Source organism: Pleurodeles waltl, chromosome 4_2 (assembly GCF_031143425.1).
Source record: "Pleurodeles waltl isolate 20211129_DDA chromosome 4_2, aPleWal1.hap1.20221129, whole genome shotgun sequence".
Lineage (NCBI taxonomy): Eukaryota > Metazoa > Chordata > Amphibia > Caudata > Salamandridae > Pleurodeles > Pleurodeles waltl.
This window is the reverse complement of record NC_090443.1, coordinates 880,357,604-880,385,088: the sequence shown is the minus strand read 5'-3', so window position 1 is coordinate 880,385,088 and position 27,485 is coordinate 880,357,604. Positions and strand designations below refer to the sequence as shown.

Below are 27,485 nucleotides of genomic sequence, written 5' to 3'. Positions count from 1 at the left end.
GACGTAAATACAGGGTTGGTCAGTGTGGTGTCAGATAATATAGACCCACTGATCAATACCATGAAACGGGACTTTGAGAAATGGGGCCAATTGAACCTCTCTGTTGGACTTTTGCTTTTGCAGGGTCATCCCCAGACTTTTTTTGCCTCCTGCCTCCTATATTTTTCTGACATGTTGCTGTTGGCTTTTCAACTCTGAGCACTTTACCACTGCTAACCAGTGCTAAAGTGCATATGCTCTCCTGTTTAAATTGTATGTAAGTGGTTTATCCATGATTGGCATATTTGATTTACCAGTAAGTCCCTAGTAAGGGGCACTAGAGGTGCCAGGGCCTGTAAATCAAATACTACTAGTGGGCCTGCAGCACTGGTTGTGCCACCCACATAAGTAGCTCTGTAATCATGTCTCAGACCTGCCACTGCAGTGTCTGTGTGTGTATTTTTACACTGTAAAGTCGACTTGGCAAGTGTACCCACTTGCCAGGCCTAAACCTTCCCTTTCCTTACATGTAAGGCACCCCTAAGGTATGCCCTAGGTAGCCCCAAGGGCAGGGTGCAGTGTATGGATAAGGTAGGACATATAGTAATGTGGTTTATATGTCCTGACAGTGAAATACTGCCAATTCTGTTTTCACTGTTGCAAGGTCTGTCTCTCTCTCATAGGATAATATGGGGGCTACCTTTAAATATGATTAAAGTGTAGATTCCCCTAGAGAGTAGATGGACAGGTGGAGTTTGGGATCCCTGAACTCACAATTTAAAAATACATCTTTTAGTAAAGTTGATTTTGAGATTGTGAGTTTGGAAATGCCACTTTTAGAAAGTGAGCAGTTTCTTGCTTAAACCATTCTGTGGCTCTGCCTTGTTTGTGGATTCCCTGTCTGGGTCAGTTTGACAGTTGGGTTGTTTTTCACCTCACACCAGACAGTGACACAAAGGGAGCTGGGGTGTGATCTGCATTCCTGATTAGCCATCTCTGCTAGGAGGGAGGGGTGGAGTGGTCACTCTCATCTGAAAGGACTGTGCCTGCCTCTGACAATGCTGTCTCCAGCCCCCTGGTGTGTGTCTGAGGCCTTGCCTGGGCAAGGCAGGATTTCACAAGAAGGTGTGAGTCCCCTTTGAAGGGAGGTGACTTCAAAGACTAAAATGGGTATAAGAAGGGCACCCAAACTTACAAACTTTGGAAACACTTCTGGAACCAAGAGGAACCTCTGCCTGGAGAAGAGCTGATAGCTGAGGAAAACGTGCTGCCCTGCCTGTGACTGTGCTTTGTGGAGCTTTCCTGCAGTGCTGCTTCTACCAGAGTAAGAGGGCAAAGACTGGACTTTGTGTGCCTTCCATCTTGAAGAAGAAATCTCCAAGGGCTTGATGTAGAGCTTGCCTCCTGTTGTTGAAGTCTCAGGGATAGCAAAGACTTCTTCCTGCCAGCACCTGGAGTCTCTGGAGAGACCCCTACTCTGCTCTGTGGTGCCCTTCCAGTTCCTGGGACCCTGAAAGGAGAGGCTGGCAGCCTAAGGACAAAAATACACGCACCGAGCGCCGTGCGGAGAAAAGATCGACGCGAATCCGATCGCGGCTGAGAAAACGACGCGACGCCGGTTCCGCAGCTGAGAAACGACGCCGCAGGAAACGCGACCGAAAAACCGACGCCCGGAGCAGGAGAAACGACGCGCAGCATCGCTGACGGAGGCTGAGAGATCGCACCCTGCGCCGCGGGACTTTCGGATCGTCGTGTGGCTGGCTTTTTCAACACGCACCGCCGTGCCGAGTTGTTTTCGACGCACACAGCCGTGCAGGGTTACTTTCGACGCACACCGCCCGTGCGGGGTTATTTTTGACGCAAACCAGGTACATTTACACGCTAGCAGCGCTAGTGTGTTGTTACAACTACCTAAAGACTCTTTTTATTTTAAACCTTTAAAAAATCATAACTTGACTTGTGTATGTTGGATTTTTGTCGTTTTGGTCTTGTTTTGTCTAGATAAATATTTCCTATTTTTCTAAACTGGTGTGGTGTCATTTTGTAGTGTTTTCATTAAGTTACTGTGTGTGTTGGTACAAATACTTTACGCCCAGCACTCTGAGGTTAAGCCTACTGCTCTGCCAAGCTACCAAGGGGGTAAGCAGGGGTTAGCTGAGGGTGATTCTCTTTTATCCTAACTAGAGTGAGGGTCCTTGCTTGAACAGGGGGTAACCTGACTGTCAACCAAAGACCCCATTTCTAACATTGGTGACCAGCGGTCGGGATTTGGACTTGTGTTTGTACTTGACATACAGTAATTGAGTGTACACTACTGTTTTTGATCTCAGACCACTACGTGACCACATACTACTTGTCTTGTGATTCTGCTTTTTGTTCTCTGATGTCCTCCTGGAAGTATTGCTAATATTTTTGGACTTTGGTTTTTGGTTGTGAAGCCTTTGCAGAAATGGAAGTCAATTTCTGGCACCTATCTATGTATAAAAAGTGGCAGCTTAAAGCATTCTGCATGGAAAGGGGACTGGCTGTGAACAAGGAATCCAGAAGGGAGGATCTTGAGTCAGCCCTGTTTCAGGATGAATTGAAACGTTGTCAGGCAACACCACCAAATGAGTCTGAGGAGGATAACTACTCTGAGGAGGAGGACTACTCCAAAGAGGAGGGCAGTGGCCCTGAGGAGGGAACAGAGAGAGATGATAGGCTCCTAGCTCGAATCCGGAGTCTGGAAGAGCTAGAGGCAGAGCTTAAGAGGGCCGAGGAGAAGAGAGCCTTAGTCCTGGCAGAAAGGAGGAGGGACTTAGAGATTAAAAAAATGATTTATGCTTACGAGTTTAAATTGAAAGAGCTGGAAGTCATGAGGGCTGAGTCCAGCTGGAATGGTGGCAGCAACAATTGTATATCCAGTGATGCTGCAGAAGTACACATGCCCAGAGAGGTGGTGCCCTACTTGAAGGAGGGAGTTAACACACGCCAGGAGGTTCAGGGGTATGAGGTAGCTCCAGTGATGCACAGGGTCTCTGAGGTGGATTGGGGAACTGGCATGGGGAGTCATATTCCTACTGGTGGGAGGGACACTCTACTGACTCTAGTTGAGAGTGACAGGGAGAGGGGTTCCCCCCAGGTAGAAGTCCTGGTTATGGAGTGTGAAGACATCCCAGAAGAGTGTGGGTTGAGTGTCAGGGACAGTCAGGTACTGTCTCACCAGTCTCAGGAGGGTGATGTGGGGTGCTTTGTCAAAGCAGAGTCACTGGATGGTTGGGTGAAGGGTACTTTGGTTAATTCATGTGAGGGGCTGAGTGATGTAATTGCTGGAGAGCATATGTCTAGTCCTTATTTTCCAGAGCTATGCCAACACCAGGTGGAGTGTGAGTTCTCTGACCCCAGGGAGCTTACAATGGAGGCAGACTTCTGGGTGAGTACCAGAGAGTCTGAAGAGGCATTTGGGGGTGCTCCTGAGAGGAGTGGTCTAGGTAGTTCCCAACCAGGTGAGGTAGGGAAGGATTGTAGTGTCCCAGGTAGGTCCCAGTGTAGTGGGATGGGTGAGGGACCCCATGTCCAGTCTCAGAGGAGAGGGAATGGGGGTGGGTTGAGGCCCAAGGTGCCCGAGATCCGGTCCCAGGTCCTGGAGGGGAGCCTAGCCTGTACCATAGGGCCATCTGTTGAGGGAGACCCCACAGTGTCAGGAGAACTTGGGGGGGCGGCTGTAGCCAGCGTCCCACCAGTTCTGGTGTCTGGCAGTACCACTCCTAGTGAGGGGGTGCAGAAGTCCAGACAGAGGGTTGAGAGGGGGTTGCGGACCCCAGTGGAGAACCTGGAGGGTCAGGGGTCAGCTCTGAGAGCAGAGCCCCCCATGAATGACCTTGGTGAGACCATTTCTGGGTTGGGGGGAATCCAGACTCTGTCAGATGGGCAGAGGTCAGGAGACCTGCGCCAGCCAGACTCTTGTGTGGCCCTTCGGGACAGTGTGTCCCTTGAGGGGGGTAAGTGTGCCCCCCTGGAAGTCCTGGTGTGCCAGGCAATGGTTCAACCGCAGGGTGGTGACTCTGGGTTGAATAATCAGGTTCAGGGGGTAAACTCTGACCTGATGGGGGGTAAGTGTGCTCCCAAGGAAGTCCTGGTGTGCCAGGCAGTGGTTCAACCGCAGGGTGGTGACTCTGGGTTGAATAATCAGGTTCAGGGGGTAAACTCTGACCTGATGGGGGGTAAGTGTGCTCCCCAAGAAGTCCTGGTTTGCCAGGCAGTGATCCAGTCTGTGGGTACAGGCCCTGGATTGGGAGGCCAGGTTAAGGGTGTCCCCCCTGACCTGGAGGAAGGGGCTACTGCTAACAGTGCCCCTACCATGTTGTCTTATGGGGGGGCTGCTCCTAGTTGGGTGCTTCAGGACCCCAGAAGAGAGGGCAGGGGGAGGGAAGCCTCACCCCTGGCCCTGGTCCAACCTGAAGGTACAGACCCCAGGTTGGAGGATCAGTTGCAGGTTAACATCCCTGCACTGATGGAAGAATTGTGCAGGACTGCTTCTACAAGCACCCTGACAGTTTTTGACTCTGGGGGTGCCGCTTCTGCAGGGAGGGTACAGAGCCCCAGAGGGGAGGACCAGGGTCAGGTTGTCATCCCTGACCTGGTGGAAGAGAGAGTGGTCAAAGGGTGCCAGGCACCTGGGGCTACCACCCCCCACTCTCCACAGTCACAGTGGTTAGAGAGGCCTGAGGTCGGGCTCTCATCCCTGACAGTTGTCTGGGGCCACTGTGGCTTGCTGTCCTGGTGGACAGAGTTGCCCCTGGGGGGGGAAGGACGAGAGTCACACCCCAGGGGTGGAGTGGGCAACACCATTGTGTTGGCCCTGGTGGTACTATCTGCCCATTGCAATACATCTGTGAGCAAAGTAAAGTTAAGTGTTGCACAGATGGTGTCTGTAGATGTGGAGAAGGGTTCCCCATGGGTTAGCTTAGTGGGCCCTGAGAGTATGGACAGAGGGATCCAACTGGAGTCAGGAAGGCGTAGAACTGGAGCATGCCCCTGCTGTTGTGGGCCTGGGTCCCTGTTCTATCGCCCCAATCAGGGAAGTACATCAAGGTATTGATTGTTCTCCCCTGGCTTTAGGCTGGTAGGGGGTCGTGTTGGACTTTTGCTTTTGCAGGGTCATCCCCAGACTTTTTTGCCTCCTGCCTCCTATATTTTTCTGACATGTTGCTGTTGGCTTTTCAACTCTGAGCACTTTACCACTGCTAACCAGTGCTAAAGTGCATATGCTCTCCTGTTTAAATTGTATGTAAGTGGTTTATCCATGATTGGCATATTTGACTTACCAGTAAGTCCCTAGTAAGGGGCACTAGAGGTGCCAGGGCCTGTAAATCAAATACTACTAGTGGGCCTGCAGCACTGGTTGTGCCACCCACATAAGTAGCTCTGTAATCATGTCTCAGACCTGCCACTGCAGTGTCTGTGTGTGTATTTTTACACTGTAAAGTCGACTTGGCAAGTGTACCCACTTGCCAGGCCTAAACCTTCCCTTTCCTTACATGTAAGGCACCCCTAAGGTATGCCCTAGGTAGCCCCAAGGGCAGGGTGCAGTGTATGGATAAGGTAGGACATATAGTAATGTGGTTTATATGTCCTGACAGTGAAATACTGCCAATTTTGTTTTCACTGTTGCAAGGTCTGTCTCTCTCTCATAGGATAATATGGGGGCTACCTTTAAATATGATTAAAGTGTAGATTCCCCTAGAGAGTAGATGGACAGGTGGAGTTTGGGATCCCTGAACTCACAATTTAAAAATACATCTTTTAGTAAAGTTGATTTTGAGATTGTGAGTTTGGAAATGCCACTTTTAGAAAGTGAGCAGTTTCTTGCTTAAACCATTCTGTGGCTCTGCCTTGTTTGTGGATTCCCTGTCTGGGTCAGTTTGACAGTTGGGTTGTTTTTCACCTCACACCAGACAGTGACACAAAGGGAGCTGGGGTGTGATCTGCATTCCTGATTAGCCATCTCTGCTAGGAGGGAGGGGTGGAGTGGTCACTCTCATCTGAAAGGACTGTGCCTGCCTCTGACAATGCTGTCTCCAGCCCCCTGGTGTGTGTCTGAGGCCTTGCCTGGGCAAGGCAGGATTTCACAAGAAGGTGTGAGTCCCCTTTGAAGGGAGGTGACTTCAAAGACTAAAATGGGTATAAGAAGGGCACCCAAACTTACAAACTTTGGAAACACTTCTGGAACCAAGAGGAACCTCTGCCTGGAGAAGAGCTGATAGCTGAGGAAAACGTGCTGCCCTGCCTGTGACTGTGCTTTGTGGAGCTTTCCTGCAGTGCTGCTTCTACCAGAGTAAGAGGGCAAAGACTGGACTTTGTGTGCCTTCCATCTTGAAGAAGAAATCTCCAAGGGCTTGATGTAGAGCTTGCCTCCTGTTGTTGAAGTCTCAGGGATAGCAAAGACTTCTTCCTGCCAGCACCTGGAGTCTCTGGAGAGACCCCTACTCTGCTCTGTGGTGCCCTTCCAGTTCCTGGGACCCTGAAAGGAGAGGCTGGCAGCCTAAGGACAAAAATACACGCACCGAGCGCCGTGCGGAGAAAAGATCGACGCGAATCCGATCGCGGCTGAGAAAACGACGCAACGCCGGTTCCGCAGCTGAGAAACGACGCCGCAGGAAACGCGACCGAAAAACCGACGCCCGGAGCAGGAGAAACGACGCGCAGCATCGCTGACGGAGGCTGAGAGATCGCACCCTGCGCCGCAGGACTTTCGGATCGTCGTGTGGCTGGCTTTTTCAACACGCACCGCCGTGCCGAGTTGTTTTCGACGCACACAGCCGTGCAGGGTTACTTTCGACGCACACCGCCCGTGCGGGGTTATTTTTGACGCAAACCAGGTACATTTACACGCTAGCAGCGCTAGTGTGTTGTTACAACTACCTAAAGACTCTTTTTATTTTAAACCTTTAAAAAATCATAACTTGACTTGTGTATGTTGGATTTTTGTTGTTTTGGTCTTGTTTTGTCTAGATAAATATTTCCTATTTTTCTAAACTGGTGTGGTGTCATTTTGTAGTGTTTTCATTAAGTTACTGTGTGTGTTGGTACAAATACTTTAAGCCCAGCACTCTGAGGTTAAGCCTACTGCTCTGCCAAGCTACCAAGGGGGTAAGCAGGGGTTAGCTGAGGGTGATTCTCTTTTATCCTAACTAGAGTGAGGGTCCTTGCTTGAACAGGGGGTAACCTGACTGTCAACCAAAGACCCCATTTCTAACACTCTCCATGTGGGGCAGAGTACAGGCGGTGCAGATGGTAACCTTGCTGAGGTTCCTATATGTCCTAGGTATGCTCCCCCTACAGATCCCCTTACCTGTATTAAGAGAGATAGACTGCTGTATCCGTACCTTTGCTTGGGGATCCATGCGCCCACGACTACCCAAAACCACCTTGATAGTCCGTCGGGAATGCGGTGGACTAAGCCTTCCCTCGATCGAACATTATTCGTACGCGTTACATCTTTCACAAATGGCCCTCCTACTCTCGACTGTAATAACCCCGCCGCTATGGGTGGACGTAGAACGAGCCCTTACAGGGGCCCCCTACGGCCTCCAGCTATTACACGATACGAGCCAAAAAAGCCCCCGACCCACCAATCCTATGATAGGAGCCATGAAGAAAACCTGGCAGCGGGTACATCAGCTCCTTAAGATCGACCCCCACTTACATGACAGGGCTCCGTTATGGGGCAACAAAGGGTTCCAAATAGGAGGGAAAACTATTACCTGGAAGGATTGGTATCAACGAGGCATCAGACGAGTGGACCAACTTATATCAGGGGAAACCTGGAAAACTTTTAGGGACCTACAGGTGGAATTCAACCTCCCGGAATGCCACTCATGGCGTTACCTCCAACTCAGACATTGTCTTAAACAGAGACTAGGTGCCCTTCCCCGACAGCTCCCGCGCTCTCCTATACTACACTATCTAGAGACATGGGGGAAGATGAAAGGTGCGATATCGGGACTCCAGGCATTGCTGAATCGCCACCTATTCTCACCCCCACTCCTGACTTCCCTCAAAAACAAATGGCAGACGCACCTACAAACTGAATATGACCTGGAGGACTGGACTGACCTGATCGAAGCCAGGGACCGCGGTGCACGCGAGGCTCGTCTGAAATTCTGCCTCTTTAAGACACTACATGATTGGTATTGGACCCCACAAAAATTACATATGGACTTCTCCCCATTGCAAACTGCTGGAGGTGCCCACACACACACTGTGACTTACTCCATATCCTACATGATTGCGCAGCCGTACAACCTTTTTGGAGAACAGTGGGAAACACCCTCCGAGAATCCCTACCCCTCCCACCACTTCTCACCCCATCTCTCCTAATGCTACACGACATGGGAGAACTCCATAAGATCATACGAACTCAAAGTAGACTCCTACACACCGCGCTAGCGACGGCCAAATTATGCATCCTTAGATACTGGCGGGCACCGACCGTCCCCTCCCATGATGAATGGTTGACAGCAATGTACCAAGCAGCCACACACGAACGACTTATCTACAGTTTACAGGACAGAACGGAGGTGTTTCTCCAGACCTGGTCATCCTTCATTCCCGGACACTAGGACCAGATTACCCCTAGAGAACTCCCCTGCCCCAAAACATCTTATAACACTTTATAGTCTGGCTCTATCTTTCTCTTCATATGGAAGCAGCCACTATAATGATTTGCCTTTTGAATTCACACGGCCCCCTCCCCTTGGTCACTATCGCTATCACTATCACTATTAATATCACTACTAATATTAACATCATTATTATTACAGTGATTTTTATTGTTACTATCGTTGCCATTTTCTTATTCTTCTTCTGCCTATTAGACACCATGGACACTAATACAATCCATATATACACCCTCTTTCCCGTTACCCCTTCCATACCCTCCCTCCCTACTCTACATTTTCTATACACTTAGATTCCTACCCAGACACCTCTCCCCCTCACCTGCCACCCCCACTTCCTTCTCCCATTTCCACGACCCACACTAATCACTACTTTTCTTTATATCCCTCAGTACACTCCTAATGGCCCCCCACTACCCTTGACCATATCCCACCCTTACCACAAAACATTATGACTCACACTCTTTAAATGACTAGCAGCATATTCCTGGGAGACTCAAGGAGATGGCAAATGGGACACCTGGTTAGTATTGACCCCGACTGTTATTACAGTAGAATTGTATAACGAGGACTTCATGGAGCAAATGGATCCTTGTTTTTTTTTATCTCTCCCTCCTCTTTTATAAGTTGGTTTCATTGAATCGTTTAACATATCTCTGATTGTATATGCATTATTATAAGAAAAAAGCCGCAACTATGGCAAATGGCATAGCAATAGACAAGAGAGATATAAAATAACAATTGTACATGTATAATGCCTAGAAAAAACAGACATGTGTATTGATAATGACTCACAGAATGTAAAACTGTACTTGTTGTCTTCCCTATGAAAAAACCTGATTGGAAACAGAAATGGCTTAGGTCCACAGACTGTTCACTATACTATGTAATATGATGCAATTAACAATAAAAAAAATACAACACAAAAAAAAAATCAAGCCATTAGATATTTATTGATAGCGCTCCATGAATGTTTACTATTAGAATAATCACATTTGTATTCACTTTATCCTCTAATGCACATCATAAAGGTAACAATGTTCTTCCTAGTTTTAACAAATACATGGACGATGAACATTCGATGTGTGAAACTCCTAAAAACAATATAAAAACATCATACCTGTAGCTTGAAGGCTTAAACCTGTGTCCAATTTACTGTGTGGTTTGGTGCTAATGAACAGGTAGCAGAGAACACACACCGTGATGATAAAGGCAAGCAAGACCACTGCTGCTATCGACAAGCCGACAAGTGCTCCTACACTGAGAAAAGAGGGAACAACATGATTAGGCAAGGGCTTAAAAAGAGCAAGGCCATTTGACATAGCACATACATCATAGGAAAAGGAGCACAAGTTTAGAACATCTGCACACATTGCCTTTCCTACAATATATTTGATCCTTCAACCTGTTTAACAAAACGTCCAAACCTCACCTCCTGTGGTTTCTTGACCATTTTGAAACTTTTGTCTTTCTCCCTGCACCTCTTAACCTCAGCACACCTACTTACTTTGTTGTATTTGGAATAAAAAAATTGGCCCAGAGTGTGGCACTACCTAACTGTAAATGTTAACAGTGTGTGGAATGTGCAATGGTTGTACCTCTCTTTCCAATCACAGAAGTGCTGTCATTTTGTTATGTTGTACTGTAATATGTAAGTAATAGGTACAGAATGTTAGTGGATGATTCCACCACTCTACCTTGAAAGTGAGTGATCCAAGGGTGACTGTTGGGGCAATCCTGGAGATGTGATAACAGAGGTGACTTGTGTACAAATTACGTGCAAGAAATAAACTGAATATTGATCATTGATGTTGTTAAGCGTTATCATCACATATTTGGCGCTGATTTAGGCCATCACACTGTACTCACTGCTATCCAGTTCTGTGGATGAGTAACGTTGAAGTATCCAGTGCAAGGCATTGTCTCCAGGGATTGCGTTTTTGGACTGCAGACTGTCTAATAGACTGTCTTTCAGCCGACCATTTCTCTGCTGTTTCGCACGGCTGGTTGCACACCCATTTTGAGTGTTTTGTGTTTGCTTGTTATGCCATGCAGCTTTTCTATCACACAGCCAGGCAGGCACACCTATTGATCCGCTGCACAGTAGGCAGAGCTTTCGGCATACACAATCTTACGCACAAACCTGTTGTCTGGAACATGTCGTCAGACCCTTGTAAAAGGCAGGTGGACTGCAGTACTGTAGGTGGAGCTTTCTCTCTTCTTCCTGCCATCATGGGAAACAGCTAGTGTGTGCAAGGTTTATCTCACTGAACCTCAGTACAGCTGCCATTATGGAGTGCAGCACATTCGAGAAAGCTGCCATTGTTGACACTGGGTTTGCCGTCATCACCAGTAATGCTGACATTGGAAAACAAAACAAGGTTGATACGCACAACAAACTCAGCGTATCAACAGATATATATTTTCTTTCCTTTATTTGCACAAAAAATGAAGCACATCAATCATTAAACCATTTTTCCATTCTGTTGTCCACAGCTGGCGATTCTTAATCAGAGCCTATCGAAGGAAGGGCATATTATTAAGTTGATACACACAACACTGTCAGCACATTAAGCCATATTATAATCACTGATGTGCACAGCTACTGATGTGTATGTTCTGGCCACACAGTAAATGACACAATTACAGTGTTGATATTCACAGCTTAGGAGAAATTCTATGGATGCTTTTAGCCCAGGGATATGCCTGTATATGAAGCATGTTCGGGGAAAGGAATGGAAGCCGGAAAGTGAGATGGCTGAAGTGTTGATAAAGTCCAGTGAATAAATATCAATGGATGGCCAATGGAAATGTGTGTGATTCCAGAAATTACAGCCTAGTTGTAAAATAACTGATGAATTGTCCATTGATGATGGCGTGGTAAGAGTAGACAAGTGTGTTACCCCTGTGACTTTGCTTTCTAAGCTCATCAAAATGTCTTATGAAGGACATTTAAGGTCAACAATAACTAAGAGAAGAGCAAGGGCCTACTATTGGTGGCCTTCTATGGACAAGGACATTGAGGTAGACGTTAGGGAATGCGTTGTGTGCAGTAATTCTAAAAAGGGTTTTAAAGTGGTATCCCCACAGTTGCACGTAATACAATATCCTGACAGACTGTGGGCTAAATTGGGTATTGATATTGTCAGACCATTCAGTTTTCTGCCACATCATCTACAATATGCTTTTGTCCTGATAGAATATTATAGTAAATGGCCTGAGATAGTTTTTTTCTCCACAGAATGTATTTACTAGAGAAGGGTTACCCCAATATCCTATTCCTGATAAAGGTGTACAATATGTTAATGCTACCATGGAGTATTCGGTTAAGCACCCGAAAAAGTCCCTTTATCATCCCCAAAGCAATGGGCATGTAGAGAGGATGAATAGTGTTGTAGTTGATTGCATCAATTGGCCAAAATTAACAATTACACTGTGGAAGAATCAAGCAAGTCCATGTTATGGTTTTATCACACAACACCTCATATGGTTATACAGAAGTCCCTGTCCAGGTCTTTAAGGGGCTGCCTACCTGCCTCAGTGTTATATCCATCTTAGTTTCTTAGCTCCATTAAGAACAAGGGAATGAAGACTGATGATCAGAGTCCCTTAGGCCAGAGGGTGGTGGAGAACCAAAGAAAAAAGGAATGATATGATTCCAGAAAATGTGACAAAAATGTCCTATTTCAGGTAGGAGACCTGGTGTGTATAAAGAAGCCTGGGTTTGTAAAGAAAGGAGATGGCAAGCACGGAGATCCAGTTAAAACAGACAGAGTATGTGGAAGTGCTACACATGTGGAAGGGGGACATTGGTGGAATGTCGGGAAGATTGTCAAGGTGACTAATTTGAAAATGGCACCAGATGTTGATGCTAAACATGGTAAAATTGACATGGCTCATTTGTTTAAGAATGTTAAAGATGGGGGGTGCTCAAAAGTTCATTGATAAATCCTTTCAGTCCAAGGAAGATCTTTCTGGGTCTTCTGAAGTTGTGTTAAGACGGTCATCGAGGAAAAGATTTGTACCTATGAAATTGAGATGATGATGTGGTTTTATTATTCTTGTATACAGATTTATAGTTTTGCCCTAGGATCATTTTAGGATGATATTATTTAATTGCATAATTTTATTTTTTCTTGCCTTGATTTTTTGAACTTGGTTCTATTTGTTATGTTGTTTTCATTTTACATTGTAAATCTTAGATAGTTCTCTTTAAGGGAAAGTTGTTTTCCATTTTGAGTTTTGTACAAAAAGGAAGATAATATTTAATGTTCTACTATAATATGTAGGTAATAGTTATAGAATGTTAGTGAATGATTCCACCACTGTACCTTGAGAGCGAGTGTTCCAAGGGTGACCACTGGAGCAGTCCTGGAGAAGTGATTACAGCGGTGGCTCGTGTAAAGATTACACACAAGAAATAAACTGAAGATTGATCACTTATGTTGATAAGCGTGATCATTGCACATTTTTGAAATAATTAACCACCACCACGATTTCAAGTGTGCTCTTTCGTGACTTTTTCAACTGCACACTTGTGCATTTTGCACATATCTCATTCGCTTTAGGTCAGACATTACATTACTCCTTATAGTAAATTAGGTCCAATGTCTACAGTCCTTGTTGAGCAAATATAATTGCATGTTAAGTTAAATTTATCATACAGTCATGACATGTTCACACTCCTAGACATATTAACTAAACATTGCATTAGCTGCTGAGCAGGTTAGTCTGAGTAACTTGCATCTATTAGATTAATTTTATTTGGCTTTGCACCTCTGCATGGACAAATTGTGTATGTTTCTCATGTTCATTTCTCTGTCTCAACTTCACTCCCTGTCTCTGCCTAACTCTACCTCTGACTCATTCTCTTTATACCTATTCCTATCTCACTTCGCAACCACTATTGTTTTCTCTTCATCTGTCTCTTGGTGTATCATCTCTCTCTCTCTCCACCTGATATCATCCCTCATACTACTCTTTCTCAATCTATCCCTTCATCTTGTAGTACCTCATCTTTTGCCCCCTCACCAACCACAGAATCCCCACAAATCTGCCACAACTGTATCTAACTCTGTCTCACCCGGTTTCCATGTCACATATATGTCTTTGTCCTGCATCTACATACCATAGCTCTCATACTCTTCTCTCTTTTTACCTCACCTCTTTTTCTTTCTCTCTATACTTTACCTCTCTACATTCTCTCAGGCCTGTCAGAAGGGGACTCAGAGGGGGGCATTATTCCCCAGGGCCCATGCTGCAACATATATTTGGAAGCAACTTAAGGCAAAGTTATGCTCTTCCCTATGGATAGGGCAGCTAACACGGCTAATTTAACTAGATTAAACCATTACTGTGTCTTTCTTACAATGAGAGGACAAGTCTGGTTAGACACTGAATTAAGCCTAAAAATTATTTTCGCAAAACAAAAAAAATCTAGGACCAAGTGCAAAAAGAAATGGATTTATCAATACATATTCAAGCTATTAGGTACTATTTGGCTGGTTGACGCCTCCCTGCGGATGTATTCATTCCCAAGGTTGAAATTCGAATGTAGGCAATTTAAAAAAGGCCTAGAGAAGTAAACGCCTTGAAAGATTATAGCCCGAGCAGTAAAGCGACACAAAAAGTATACAGCATTCTCTATTTACTATTGCTTTCACAGTTTCACATTCGATAATACCTCGAGTTTTCTGTTTCAGTATCATAGTGAAACATCATGAGTTCGGCAAGGCACAGTTGCTAAACAATATGTACATAAATTAAATCAGTCCCTGTTTAAATAATACCAAAATCAAGAGCTTGCTTGAGAGAGTGAGCAGTGAAATTAAATTATGCTGTAACCAGGGTCTAGAAACACAAGTAAGCAATTAACTGAAAGTAGAGCTTAAAGTGGAAGCCCTGTTCCCATAATGAACGTTTTAAGCTTGTTTTACTAGAGGGTGGCATAAGGGAACAGTCAATACGGGGTAAAGTTTTGTTCAACTTTAAAGCATGGCATTGATATCACGAAGAGCGTACATTGCCTCTTGCCCTTCCCCACATTCAAAGCGTGGGCAGGTTTCCCTTTGCTGTGATTTGATTGCCTCGCTGCTCAATCTTTGCACTGTGTTTGTTTGATCTCCATTTATTGTCCAGAATTAGATTCACTGGATAAAAGGTCAGCTGGATTCATGTCTCCGCACCGGGAAACTCTCAATACTTGGTATGGGGTGTGCAGGGCCGGCATAAGAACTGGTGGCTCCCAGTGCAACAATGTTTATTAGCGTCTCCCAGTGACTTGCTCCAAGGATTTCTTCATTACCCTTCTCCAATAATGCACCTCAGCTCTGAATAGACTATCCTTCACATGTATTAATTTTCTTTCATAGTGCTACTCATACTAGTGTAGTTTGTCAGAGCACTTTACATCACTCAAACACACATTGTACAGAGACATCAAATCGTTCAAGTTTATAAATCAATGTATAGGAAATATTACATAAGAGAGTGAAGACTACAAGGTCTGGAGAAGCACAAACTCCAGATTTACAACATAACAGAGTGTTTGGGGTTGCCTTTACAAACAAAAAGGACCGCTGTGACAAAAGCAGAAACACACTGCGTGTTACATGTGTGGCATGCAAATTAACCCTCTGTGGCACTTTATAATGAGTCAGCACTGCAACTAGACAAAACTGAGATCTGTCTGGTAGGAACATTAATCACCAGAGCTATCTTTAAATGTTATTATTGCTTGAAAAATGCTGTGCACATAGATAACTCTGCAACCGGTGGATTTAACCTATCAGATATTTCAAAATAGAGCCTCCCCTCTCTGTGTGGGGGCACCGATCGCACCGCCCAAAAGCCGGCACTGGGGGGGGGGGAGTGGGCCACTACTCCTTGAAAGACAGGCGAGGGGCTATCAGAACTCTGTCGGCGTGTGCATTGCTTATGGAAAGCATGTCTCAAAGAGTAATGGCGACACACAGGCTAGTTTGGGTAAATCCAGATTACTGCACCTCTGGAAACAACAGCAAGTGTCTATGCATATGAGGATGGTGGGTAAAAGACTGCTTATATAATAAATGCGTTATCCACGATCATCTGCAGCAAACGTGTGGACACTCTGACCAGACTGTTGGGTTTGTTGGGAGATATGCAGGCATCGTAAAAAATACACATCTTTCTCAAAAACACCAAGAGTTAAAATAATGGAATAAACCATTCCAACAACAAAATACTTCTACATTTACCAGAGTTGATTGCTTTAATTTGTATGCAATACCACACGTTTAAAAACCCACTCGCATGAATTGGCTGTGTCAGTTCGTTTACAAGAAAGGTACAATTTCATATGAATTAGGGCTTAGCATTCTTGAAAAGGACAATAATGGCCTCTCAAGACTGCAATATCGGCTGGAATCATTGCTGAACTCATCACAGTACTCCAATATGGATGGTATATTTTTTAGACATTATGCACCACTAGGCCCCTTCTGCCAGGTGATTAATCCAAATGTCATATCGCTTTCCGGTTGGACAGATCCAGCCATGTGAGACCCGAAGAAGCAGAGCTGCTTACTGCTTAGGAGTAGACTTGTTCAATGGCGACTAGCGACCAAGGTGGAAATGTTCATTCCCAGTCGCTCACCACAGGTGGAATTCTGCATTGTATATAGAAATTTCACTACACCAAACAACCTTTTTTTGTTAAAGTAATGACTATGACAGCAAGATTGGAAACCTAGTCAGTCTAGACTACATCAGTTAGCAAGCCATACATGTTCCCTGTTTAGACTACACATCACCTACGTCCAGTGTCCTTTACTACACTGAGTGCATAATTATTTCTGTGGCATCCTGTAGCTCAGGCGCCTCAGAAACCTGCGTTCTCTATTTCTTTCTGCCCTCCTCTTCAAAATACTGACTGACCTCCACACTAGTTTCCTCCTACATCCCAGAGACCTTTCTGCGGCACAATAGTTTCTTTTGCCCAAATTCCCTGAGGGTCCTTAATTTACTGTATCCCATGCTCTTCATGGACCTGCATCCCAGGTATCTTGTTGCACTGAATTCCTAATATATGATTTCCCTGTAACCCGTATTGCATGCATCAGAAATATCCGAGCTCCGCTGGCTCGACTTCCCCTTACTGCTACCTTTAGTTGAAGATATTTTTGTGCTCCATCTTCTCTACTGACCTGAACCTGATTTTCATTATGAAAAGACATCTAAAGTTGCTCATGCCTCTGATGATGATTAATGGTATATATTTTGTGGGAGGAGGCGCCTCTGTAAAGACTTGGGCTAATGAAGAAGACCATAATGGTTAACCATAATGGTTGAAACGCATTGCCATGCTACTGCAAGTCGTTTTTTAAAAGGATCTTATGGTTTGAAATAAACATCGCAGTTGTCTCAAGTGCCGGTATTTGGATTTCTTCTTGATAAAATATATATATGGGTCCTGCGCCCATAACGGTGCACCAGCTTCTTGAGGTGAGCACAGGAAGAACAGCAGGAGTTGTTTGTTATCATATATATATATATACATATATATATATATATATATATATATATCTTTTATTATATATATATATATATATATATATATACACATATATGTATACATATATATGTGTATATATGTATAAAATCACTGGAAAAAAACAGGGACGTTATAGTTAGGAAATAGAATTTAAAAAAACATTGCAATTCACATAAAACACCAAACATAACAAAGAAGTTACAGTTAGGTTCACATTTTAAACATGCAGCTCCCTCTCTGTGAGAGCAATGGTTTCCTCTGTTTGCCTGCATCTTTGAGGAACCATCCGCTTCCAGCAAGTGAGAGCTGTTTGATAGCTCTCATTTGCTGGAACTGGAGTGTTTGCTCTGACTTGGCTGGAGCTGTGAAAGCTCCCACCAAGTCAGAGCAAACATCTATGTACTGGGGGTGGGTACCCCGGGACATAATAGGAGCCGGCCCCCGGGGCGGGGGTCCCAGGGCCATCATTGTCTCCAAGAGGGGGGGCGCACGGCCCCCCCCAACCTATTTAGCCCCAGGAAGGCGGCGGTCCCCGGGGCTGTTCCAAATTGGCCCCCCATCTTATTTAAATTTAACCCCGGGGAGGTGGCGGTCCCCAGGGCTAGGGGTAGAGGCAAGGTGACCTCCACATTGCATTAGAGGTTTGCCCCGGGAAGGTGGTGGTCCCCGGGGCTGCGGGGGAGGGACACGTGACCGCCCACATTTAATTGGAGATTAGCTCCAGAGAAGTGGTGGTCCCCGGGCTGCGGAAGGGCTGGTACTCCCCCCTGCTTTTAATTCGAAATTAGCCATGGGGAAGTGGCAGTCCCTAGGGCTGTGGGTGGGGCCTGGTCCCCCCCTTAATTAGAGATTAGCCACATGGAGATGGTGGTCATTGGGGTTGCTAGAGGGGTTCTATTGGATATTGACCCCGGGGAGTTGGTGGTCCCTGTGGCTGTTGGGGGGCCTTGCAGCCTCCCTGCATTGCATTGGAAATTAGCCCTGGGGAGGTGGCAGTCCCCCTTGCATTCAAGATTTCAATGCCCACCCAGGGGCTTCTTAAAAACAAGCGCAGGAGATCACACTTTAAAAAAATATATTTTTGCCATGTATTCACAGATCCACTGTGAATTTGCAACAACATTTTTTTATAAAATGTTTTTTCGCCCTGTGGGAGTGCCTCTGGGTCTCCAACACCAGATCAAAGAGGTAAGGATATTCCTGCTCTGGTGCCTTTTCTTTTTTTCATGTCACAAAATGGCTGCCAACACTTTCTGGTTGAAGTGTTGGCAGGCAATCAGAGCTCTGCATTTCCCTGCACAAGCTCATAATTATTTGTGAACCCTTCGCACGCGTAGATAGCTATATTTAGTTTTCTTTTAATATTTCCAAAAGTACTGACCAAATTTACACTAAATGACAAAAAGCACTCTTCCTGGACCAAGAGCTACCTTTCTGCCAAATTCGGTGTAATTCCCTCCAGTGGTTCAGCTGTAGTTATGTCTGAAATCCCCATGGGAATTATAATGGGAAATGCATGTTTTTTGACACTCCCACTTTTTCTCAACACCCCTCCTAATGGATCACCCCTAACCTTCCCATGTACAAGATTCAGTTGAATACTATTTGGGGAAAATTGCATGAAGATTTGTCAAACGGCGCCAAAGATACAAGCAAGTGAAAAAATGCTTTTTCAATGGATACATGGTCCTAACTATTACTACCTACATATTCACTGAAAAAAACAAAGGTTACAGGGACGTTATAGTTAGGAAATGGAATTTAAAAAAACATAGAAATTCAATTTAAAAAGTTACAAAGACGTTATAGTTGGGCTCACATCTTAAACATACAAAACCATAGAAATTAACTTGTTAGAGTTATCTCAAGTAACTATAACTGTGCCCTAAGGTAACTATAACTCAGCCCTCCCCATGCACAGTTTTTTCATCAAAAATGTTACTACAAACATTACATTGATATTATCAATGATGTCATCAAAGAAGTCATGATTTTGTAATTAGCAGTGCATGGCTAACCACCCAACCCCATGCTGTTCAAGGCTTTTGGCCATGTGCAGCGCCAATTGGCTTGCGTGGTTCCCCTCCCTTTGCCGAGTTCAGATCTGGAGACCCCATCCCCCAGGGCCCGAAGTTGTTATATGTATTTTTTTTCTGCAGTGGGCCTGTGTGGCCCCCCTCTCCGGGCGAATCTCAAGCCTGGGGACCCCATCCCCCGGCAACCGGCCTAAACATAACCTTTTTTGGGAGAGAAGGGGGGGCATATGGGCTCCCTACCCAGGCCAATCTCGGCCCAGTAACCCCATTACCTGGGGCCTGTCCATGTCCCCTCGGTGCCTCCCAGTGCAACCAGTCACCACCGTTGGGGCCCGTGGGGGAGCCTGAAGACCCTTGCAGTCCCAGCTGACTCCCCGCCTCCTGCAGGACCCAGCATTGCTGTCACAGAGAGGGAGCTGCTAAACATGCAGGTCCCTTTCTGTTAAAGCAATAGTTTCCTATGTTTCCCTGCAGGCATGTCTGCGGACAGGGAAACCGAGGAAACCTCCACTTCCACCAAGTGAGAGCTCCTTGACAGTTGTCACTTGCTGGACGAGGAGAGTTTGCTCTGACTTGGCGGGAGCTGTCAAAGCTCCGGCCAATTCAGAGCAAACAGTAATGCCCCATGGATGGGCACCCCAGGGACATAGCAGAAGCCAGCCCTGGGGGGTGGCAGTCCCCAGGGCCATATTTGGCTCCATGAGGCAGCCCTCACTGCCCCCCTCTGTTTCACTTAGCCCCAGGGAGGTGGTGTTCCTGAGACTGCGGTGGCCACACACTGCCCCCTGCATTTCATCTCAATTTGTGCCCCAGGGAGGTGGCGGACCCCAGGACACTGGGTGGGCTGGACGGCCCCCGGCATTTCAATACAGATTCAGCCCCTGGGAGGTGGTAGTACCCAGGACTGCAGGGGGGCTGGGCAGCCCCCCAAATTTCATCTCAAATTGTGCCCTAGGGAAATGGAAGTTCCTAGGACTGCCAGGGTGCCAGACAGCCCCTCCCCCACATTTCATCACAGATTGATTCTGCCCAAGGGAGGTGGCATCTTCGGGTCAGAGGGAGAACCAGCAGCCCCCCTCACTCTATCACTGATTGTGCCCCAGGGAGGTGGTAGTCCACAGGGTTGCGGGGGCCGTGTGGCCCCTGCACTCCATCCCTGATTCTGCCCCAGATAGGTGGCAGCCCCTGAGACTGCAAGGGGCTGGGCACCCCCGCACCATGCTCATAATTTCAACACGCCTGGGACCTGGCGCACCCAGGGACTGCATTTACACACGTGCAGATGCGCCATGTCTCCTGCCAAAAATTAAAACAAAAATGCTTTTTTGATCTGGGGGGGCACTCTGGGACCCTAGCACCACAGCTAAGGGGTCGGGGTTACACTACCCTGGCCCTTTTCTTTTCTTTAATCTTTTTTTTCTGGGTCTTGGCTGAACACATTGACCCACTCAAAGCTTCGGTTCAAGACATTGGGCCTGATTACAACTTTGGAGGAGGTGTTAATCCGTCCCAAAAGTGACGGTAAAGTGACGGATATACCACCAGCTGTATTACGAGTTCCATAGGATATAATGGACTCGTAATACGGCTGGTGGTATATCCGTCACTTTACCGTCACTTTTGGAACGGATTAACACCTCCTCCAAAGTTGTAATCAGGCCCATTGTTTGTTATTTGCTACATTTGCCGAAAGCAAACTTAGCATATTTGTCTATTTGTTTTTATCTAGCAGCTATAGCTGCTTATCTCCAAAACAGATAACACATCTCTTTATTCAGAATCCCAGTTAATAAAGCTTTAATGGAAGGTCTTTAAAGTGTCATTCCACCCAGGTTATCTCCAGCAACATCCTGTAACTTTAATGTTGTTCTTACAAGGCTCATGGGTCCACCTTTTGAGCCAATGCATGCATACCCTTTACAGTTCCTTTCATGGAAAGTGACTTTCTTAATAGCTATCACTTCCCTAAGATATGTAAGTGAACACTAGGCTCTACCTTTAGAAGAATCATTCTTCCAAATAAACAGGGATAGAGAAGTTCTTCGAACAAGCTCTAAATTCCTTCCAAAAGTAGTTTTACAATTCCTTTTAAATCAATCAATTGAATTACCAGTTTCCTTTCCACAACTAGACCTGGTTGCAGAAAGAGCTCTTCACATACTAGATGTTAAAATGGCTCTCATGTATTATATTGCTAGAACCAAACAATTTAGGAAATACAAACACATTTTTGTTGCTTTTTCAGTACCTCATAAAGGCAACCCAATATAAAAAAAAATGTATAGCCAGATGGGTAATCACATGTATTCAAGCTTGCTATGCTAAAGCCAAATGGCAGTTACCTGTTGCCCCTAGAGCACATTCCACTAGAAAAAAGGTGCTTCTATGGCATTTCTAGGTAACATCCCCATGGCAGAAACTACTTGGTCTACACCACATACATTTATTAAACATTATTGTGTGAATGTATTAGCATGCCAACAAGCCAATGTTGACCAGGCAGTGCTCAGAACACATTTTCAGTTAACTCCAACTCATACAGGCTTGCCACCACTTATATGTAAGGACTGCTTTACAGTCCATGCAAAGTATGTGTATCTACATCCACACATGCCATTGAATGGAAAATGTTACTTACCCAGTAGACATCTGTTCGTGGCATGTAATGCTGTAGATTCCCAGGTGCCCTCCCTCCTCCCCAGATGCCTGTAGCTGTTGACTTTACATTAACTTATAAATATTGTACATATGTAAAAACATTGCATGGCCATCTCTTTTTCTTTCCTCTGTATACACTCCTTGCCTCATTCGCTTGTGGGAAAACAATCTAACAAAGGACTCGATGCCCATGCGCAGTATTACCAAGAGGAGGAGTCACTCAATCATGTAACTCGAAAAGGGTCTTCAAACAAAAACAACGTGTAACACTACAAACCCAACACTAGATGGCAGAGTTATGCAAAGCATGTGTATCTACAGCCACACATGAACTTTGGCACAGACAAATCTTCCTAAAGCTTTTCTAAAAAAAAATTCTCCTGCTTCTTCATACACATTATTTCGGTCAAAGACTTTAAAAGTGACAAACAAATCACAATTTTCAATTTTACTTATTAAAGCAAGACATTCAATAGATACAAATATGTTCATCAATATACTCATATAAATCTTGCATATAATGCAAGTATAATAAAGTGCTTTGGTAAGTTAATTGTGCAAAAGCATTTAAAAAGGAAAAAAGGTGGATAAAAATAACTCACTTTCGATTCAGATATGATAAAGCACTCTGATTTGGCCAGTTTAGACTACCACAACAATAGTTTGGATTTATAATAAAAAACTGTTTTAACTGTACAGAGGAATAGGTAAAATCAGTTCCCTGTAGCCCAGAACAACAAATTACAACTACATTTATGCAGGGACTTATAAAATGTGACTGTTTCTCGGTCTGGGGTGCTCTTGTGAATTAATTATGCAAGAGTGTTAAAAAAATTCTATAATGAGAACTCACGTATTATTCAAGTATGATAAAGTGCTTTGATGTTAACAATTTGGACTACCACAACAGTCATTTAAGTTTATAACACAAAACTGTTTTAACTGTATCGGGAAATAAGTAATTCAGGAGCTTCTGACCATTGCGACCCAAAGCAACAACATACAACTACCTTTTAGCAAGTACATATAAAATATGACAATTTCCAGATCTGTAGATGCTCATTCTTGGCCAGATTGTATGGACATTTATTCAAGTGTTGCCTGGCCATCCAGGGTCACAAACCACAAATATTTTGGGCAAAGCTGGCTAAGCAAGAGCCAAATGTTACAGGAACTTAGCCCTGATGGGCCAAGTGCATTCAAGATACTTTACTATTGAGAATACAATATATAGGGCCTGATTCCGAGATTGGCGGGCGGCGGTCACCGCCCGCCAAGCGGGAACCGCCAGAGGACCGTACCGCGGTCAAAAGACCGCAGCGGTCATTCTGAGTTTCCCGCTGGGCTGGCGGGCGACCGCCAGAAGGCCGCCCGCCCGCCCAGCGGGAAACCCCCTTCCACGAGGATGCCGGCTCCGAATGGAGCCTGCGGAGTGGAAGGGGTGCGACGGGTGCAGTGGCACCCGTCGCGATTTTCAGTGTCTGCCAAGCAGACACTGAAAATCAATGTGGGGCCCTGTTAGGGGGCCCCACGACACCCGTTACCGCCATCCTGTTCCTGGCGGTGAAAACCGCCAGGAACAGGATGGCGGTAAGGGGGTCAGAATCCTCATGGCGGCGCTGCAAGCAGCGCCGCCGTGGAGGATTCCCTGGGGCAGCGGGAAACCGGCGGGACACGGCCGGTTTCCCGTTTCTGACCGCGGCTGTACCGCCGCAGTCAGAATGCCCACGGAAGCACCGCCAGCCTGTTGGCGGTGCTTCCTCCAACCCCGGCCCTGGCGGTCCATGACCGCCAGGGTCGGAATGACCCCCATAGTGTTGTGTCTAACCTGCTTAGTCTCAACGCAACCCTATATTGGCAGAATCCAAGGGTACAACAAAGGGATGCAATTCAGCGCTTGCACTGTCTGATACATATTGGACAAAAAAACAACACGTGTGCGTTGGTTTCTTCCATTTCCATTTCCAGAAGCACATCCAACCATTCATCCTTTTGAAGACTTCTTAACTTGGTTCTTCTCGGGCTCCAACAATTGATTGGTAATATTGTCTATCTCTGTAGGCTAAGCTTTTAGTCAGGTTTGTAACATAGCGCCAAGATGCCTGTGGCATTGGCACACTGTAGAAGATGATATCAATACCAGTTTCACTGCACGCTCAGCAAAGTTTATTACCTTCGGTTGGGACCTTCCACTTGGTGGTGACAGTTGCAAGATGTAGGGTTCCCAAACTGAATCTTATATAAAGGGATTTCATAAATGGTGGATCCATCTCATCCAGAAAGGACTAAAAAATGGGGGTTAGTTTTGTCTCTAGAAACCTATTAATCAGTGTAACAGAGTTCGAAGATTCAATATTTTTTTTCTCTTCATTCATCCAAAAAATGGTCTTTACCAATTTGATGGAGGAGGAGGAAAGAGATACTGAGTTTTCCCAGAGATCGAGCAGACCCAAGTTGGTTAGTACCTGTTTTATATACTTCAACCATGGTAGTGTTAACGCTCCCTTTTGCAGACCCAAAATATCCCTGAGACCTGCCCTATAGGGTTCCTGCTCATCGATCAACCAGATTCTCAGCCAATACAAAACTGGTTTAAGTCTTACTTTGGCTGTTAGAGATTGCATGTCCAAATCCAGTTTAAAAACTAATAGGGTGCTTTGAGGGAGTTTTAATGTCACCTTCAAGAATTCATTTTCTGCGACCCCTCTATTGGTTCATTGTTGCTGTATCCCTAAAGTTCTGCTGCCTAAGCCATAGCAGCCACTGCTTGGGTTTTCCAAATTATTAAAACAGGAGATAATTGCAGAAGTGAGGTATTTTTTGCAAAAATCAGGATAGCTGCCACTCTGTGGTTTAGCAGAAGCATGCTTTTTATAGTCTGAAAAGACCAGGAGTTACTACTGGATAGGTGAATTCCCAAGTAGTCAAAGTCTAAGACTCTCTCAGGATTCACTCGCTCCAATCTTAAAACCCCTCTAAAGTGCCTGTGCGGGTGGATTGAAATTAACTTAGTTTTGCTAGTGTTAATGGCCAAGCCATGGTTGGTGCAAAACAAAATAAATCTAGCAAGTAAAGTCTCAATGCTTTTGGGTGTTTTGGAGACTAATAAAGTGTTGGTAGCAAACAACAGGGCTGGCATTTTTATAACCCCTTGCTCCCTCAAGATCAGAGACTAATTCAGTACTTAGGTCAAATATTTTTCTCTAGCCTCATAGAGTTGGTTTTAGCTCCATGGCTAATCGCCTGCCAGAAGACTGCCTGGTTCCTGGACCGAACAGCCTCCAAGATGTCATCACACAAGGTAGTATCCCAAGTTACTTTGGCCTGTTTTTGGGATTCTTTATACTTGGTTCTAGCAGCCTGATGAGGAGCTGTTTTTAATGGCTTTATTTAGGTGGGACTTGGCTGCCCTACAGGTATTATTACACCATGTGGAATTAATACACAAGGAAGTACTCCGCCTGGAGGCAGGTTTAGTAAAAAAAAAAAAATTCTAGTCCTTAAAACACTTATTGTGAAGATTGATAATAATATGTGGAGAAAGGTCAGGGTCATCACATGCAGACAATATTGGACCTAAATGGTGGTATAATTTGGTATGGGTAACCTTATTGTCGACTAAGGTGTCCCACCTAACATTTCTATGATTATTGGTAACAGATAGGCTACCACAAGGCAGTTGTGTCAACTGGCCTGGGGGATCAGGTTTGCCCCAGAGGGTGAGGAACAGGGGAAAATGGTCACTTTCATACACCTGGATGACTTCAATATCAATAAGGTTAGACCAGGAATGTAAATCCAAGAATATAGAATCAATATTGCTCAGATCAGTGTTCTTTTTGAAAGTAGGATGCCTGGCTAGATCAGAGACTATTCGGTCATTACAAGCTCTCATGTGATAGCACAGAGAAAGATCTACTCTCTGCAAAACCACCTTGGCCAAGGATGATGTGAATGAGCCTGGTAATTGTGGAATACCACATAGCTGATCTTCATCACAAGCAATGTCCCACAGGGGTGCTGATGGCTCAAAGCTTATATTGAAATCCCCTCAGACAAAAACGGCAGCCATTTTACCTGCCTTTTCGATACAGTATCTCAATAGCAATAGAACTGGGGACTCCGTCAATTTTGATATACTGCTACTGCACACGTTATATAAAGTAGAAGATTCTTCCCATTCCAGTGTGATTTCTAACCCAAGTATATCTGGTAAAGGTGCTTCACCGACATCCAAAAGCAATGCTAATCAAAGTAGCAGGTATCCCAGATGATCTTTCTGCCTTGGACCCCACATCTGATAAATAAAAGGTTTAAAGCCTTGCATGAGGAATTGCTCTATCTCCCAAGTTTCCTGAAATATAACATCACCTTTGTTGCTGAAAGTCTCACTATTTTATTGTGGTAATTTGCCCTACTACGTTCCATGACACTATTGAAAATATGTTAGTTTTAGGCATGGTCATAGTCTGGATTTCCTGATGGGGTAAGATAGCTGTCCTGTGAATTGGATGGGGCAGGGTCTATGTATGTGGTATTTCCGCAGCTGGACAGTTTATTTGGGTCTGGTCAGGGGAAACCAATGAGTAGCTTGATGGTGTAATGACATCGTCTGGAGTGGACCCCAGTCTAGGTTTTGCTTTGGCCCTTGCAAATTTTCTGAGGATGGGAATCCTGGGTGATTCCAGTCAGTCAAAAAGGGACATGCTGGAGGAGACTCGAGATCGATCTGGCTTTTGTTGGGCAATTATAGTGGCTTTAAATTGAATCCTATAGTTGGGCAGCGGAAAAGGTTGGCCTTCCTGTTACAGAAGGCCACTTACAATAGAGGGATGTCAAAATGTCAGCTTGATAGATTCCGAGTTATTGTCAGCAAAAAACAGACTTGTAGGCCCAAGCATGTCTGAGTGGATAACACTCTGGCACTTCCGGACATTTTAATGCAATCACTAACTGTATTAATTAAGGAAGATTTGTTTCCACTGCGCAAAGTCAGTAAGGTCCAGTAACACAACATTGTCTTTTAAAAATCTTCATTTTTTATTATTGCTTTTTCTTGAACAAACGAGCAATCAGCCAACGTGTTTCGTCCTATACAAAAGGACTTCTTTAGGGCTAAAATGTAACACAACAAGAATGTATATATCACACCAGGACAGAAAAGACACAATAAATACAAAAATAATTTAACAACAAAAAGAAAATGTACAAAAACATACAAAAAATATATACAAAAAATCACCTCTAATACACATACTTATGGTCATAAAGAACTCATAATCATAAGAGACAAGGGACACATGCTACCAGGAATGTTATTCACACATATAGTTGATGAAGACATATATATTAATATATCAAATGACACATATTACTAATGTTTACAAAGACAAAATACAAAAAACAAAATATAAACACTAGTTTTTTTTAAAAGGATATCATCTACATAGTTCTAAAGATTTTTATAATATCGCCATCATTCTGTAATTTTTAACAATATATTTATTGAAAAGAAAAAATAATAATAATATTTTTTTTATATATAGAGAAATAAATATGATATCAAACACATCATACCTTATATTTGCATGGTCTTTAAATTGATTGTCTTTCCATGGT

General features: G+C 44.7%; 1 protein-coding gene across 1 annotated transcript in view; it reads right to left on the bottom strand.

The window, feature by feature from the left end:
* The window catches only part of SHISAL2A (shisa like 2A), a 354,318-nt gene that overhangs the window by 136,283 nt on the left and 190,550 nt on the right, over positions 1 to 27,485 (bottom strand). The window contains exon 2 of the mRNA XM_069232659.1: positions 9,760 to 9,899. Coding sequence (XP_069088760.1) covers positions 9,760 to 9,899 — 140 coding nt within the window. The remainder of the gene's footprint in view (positions 1 to 9,759; positions 9,900 to 27,485) is intronic.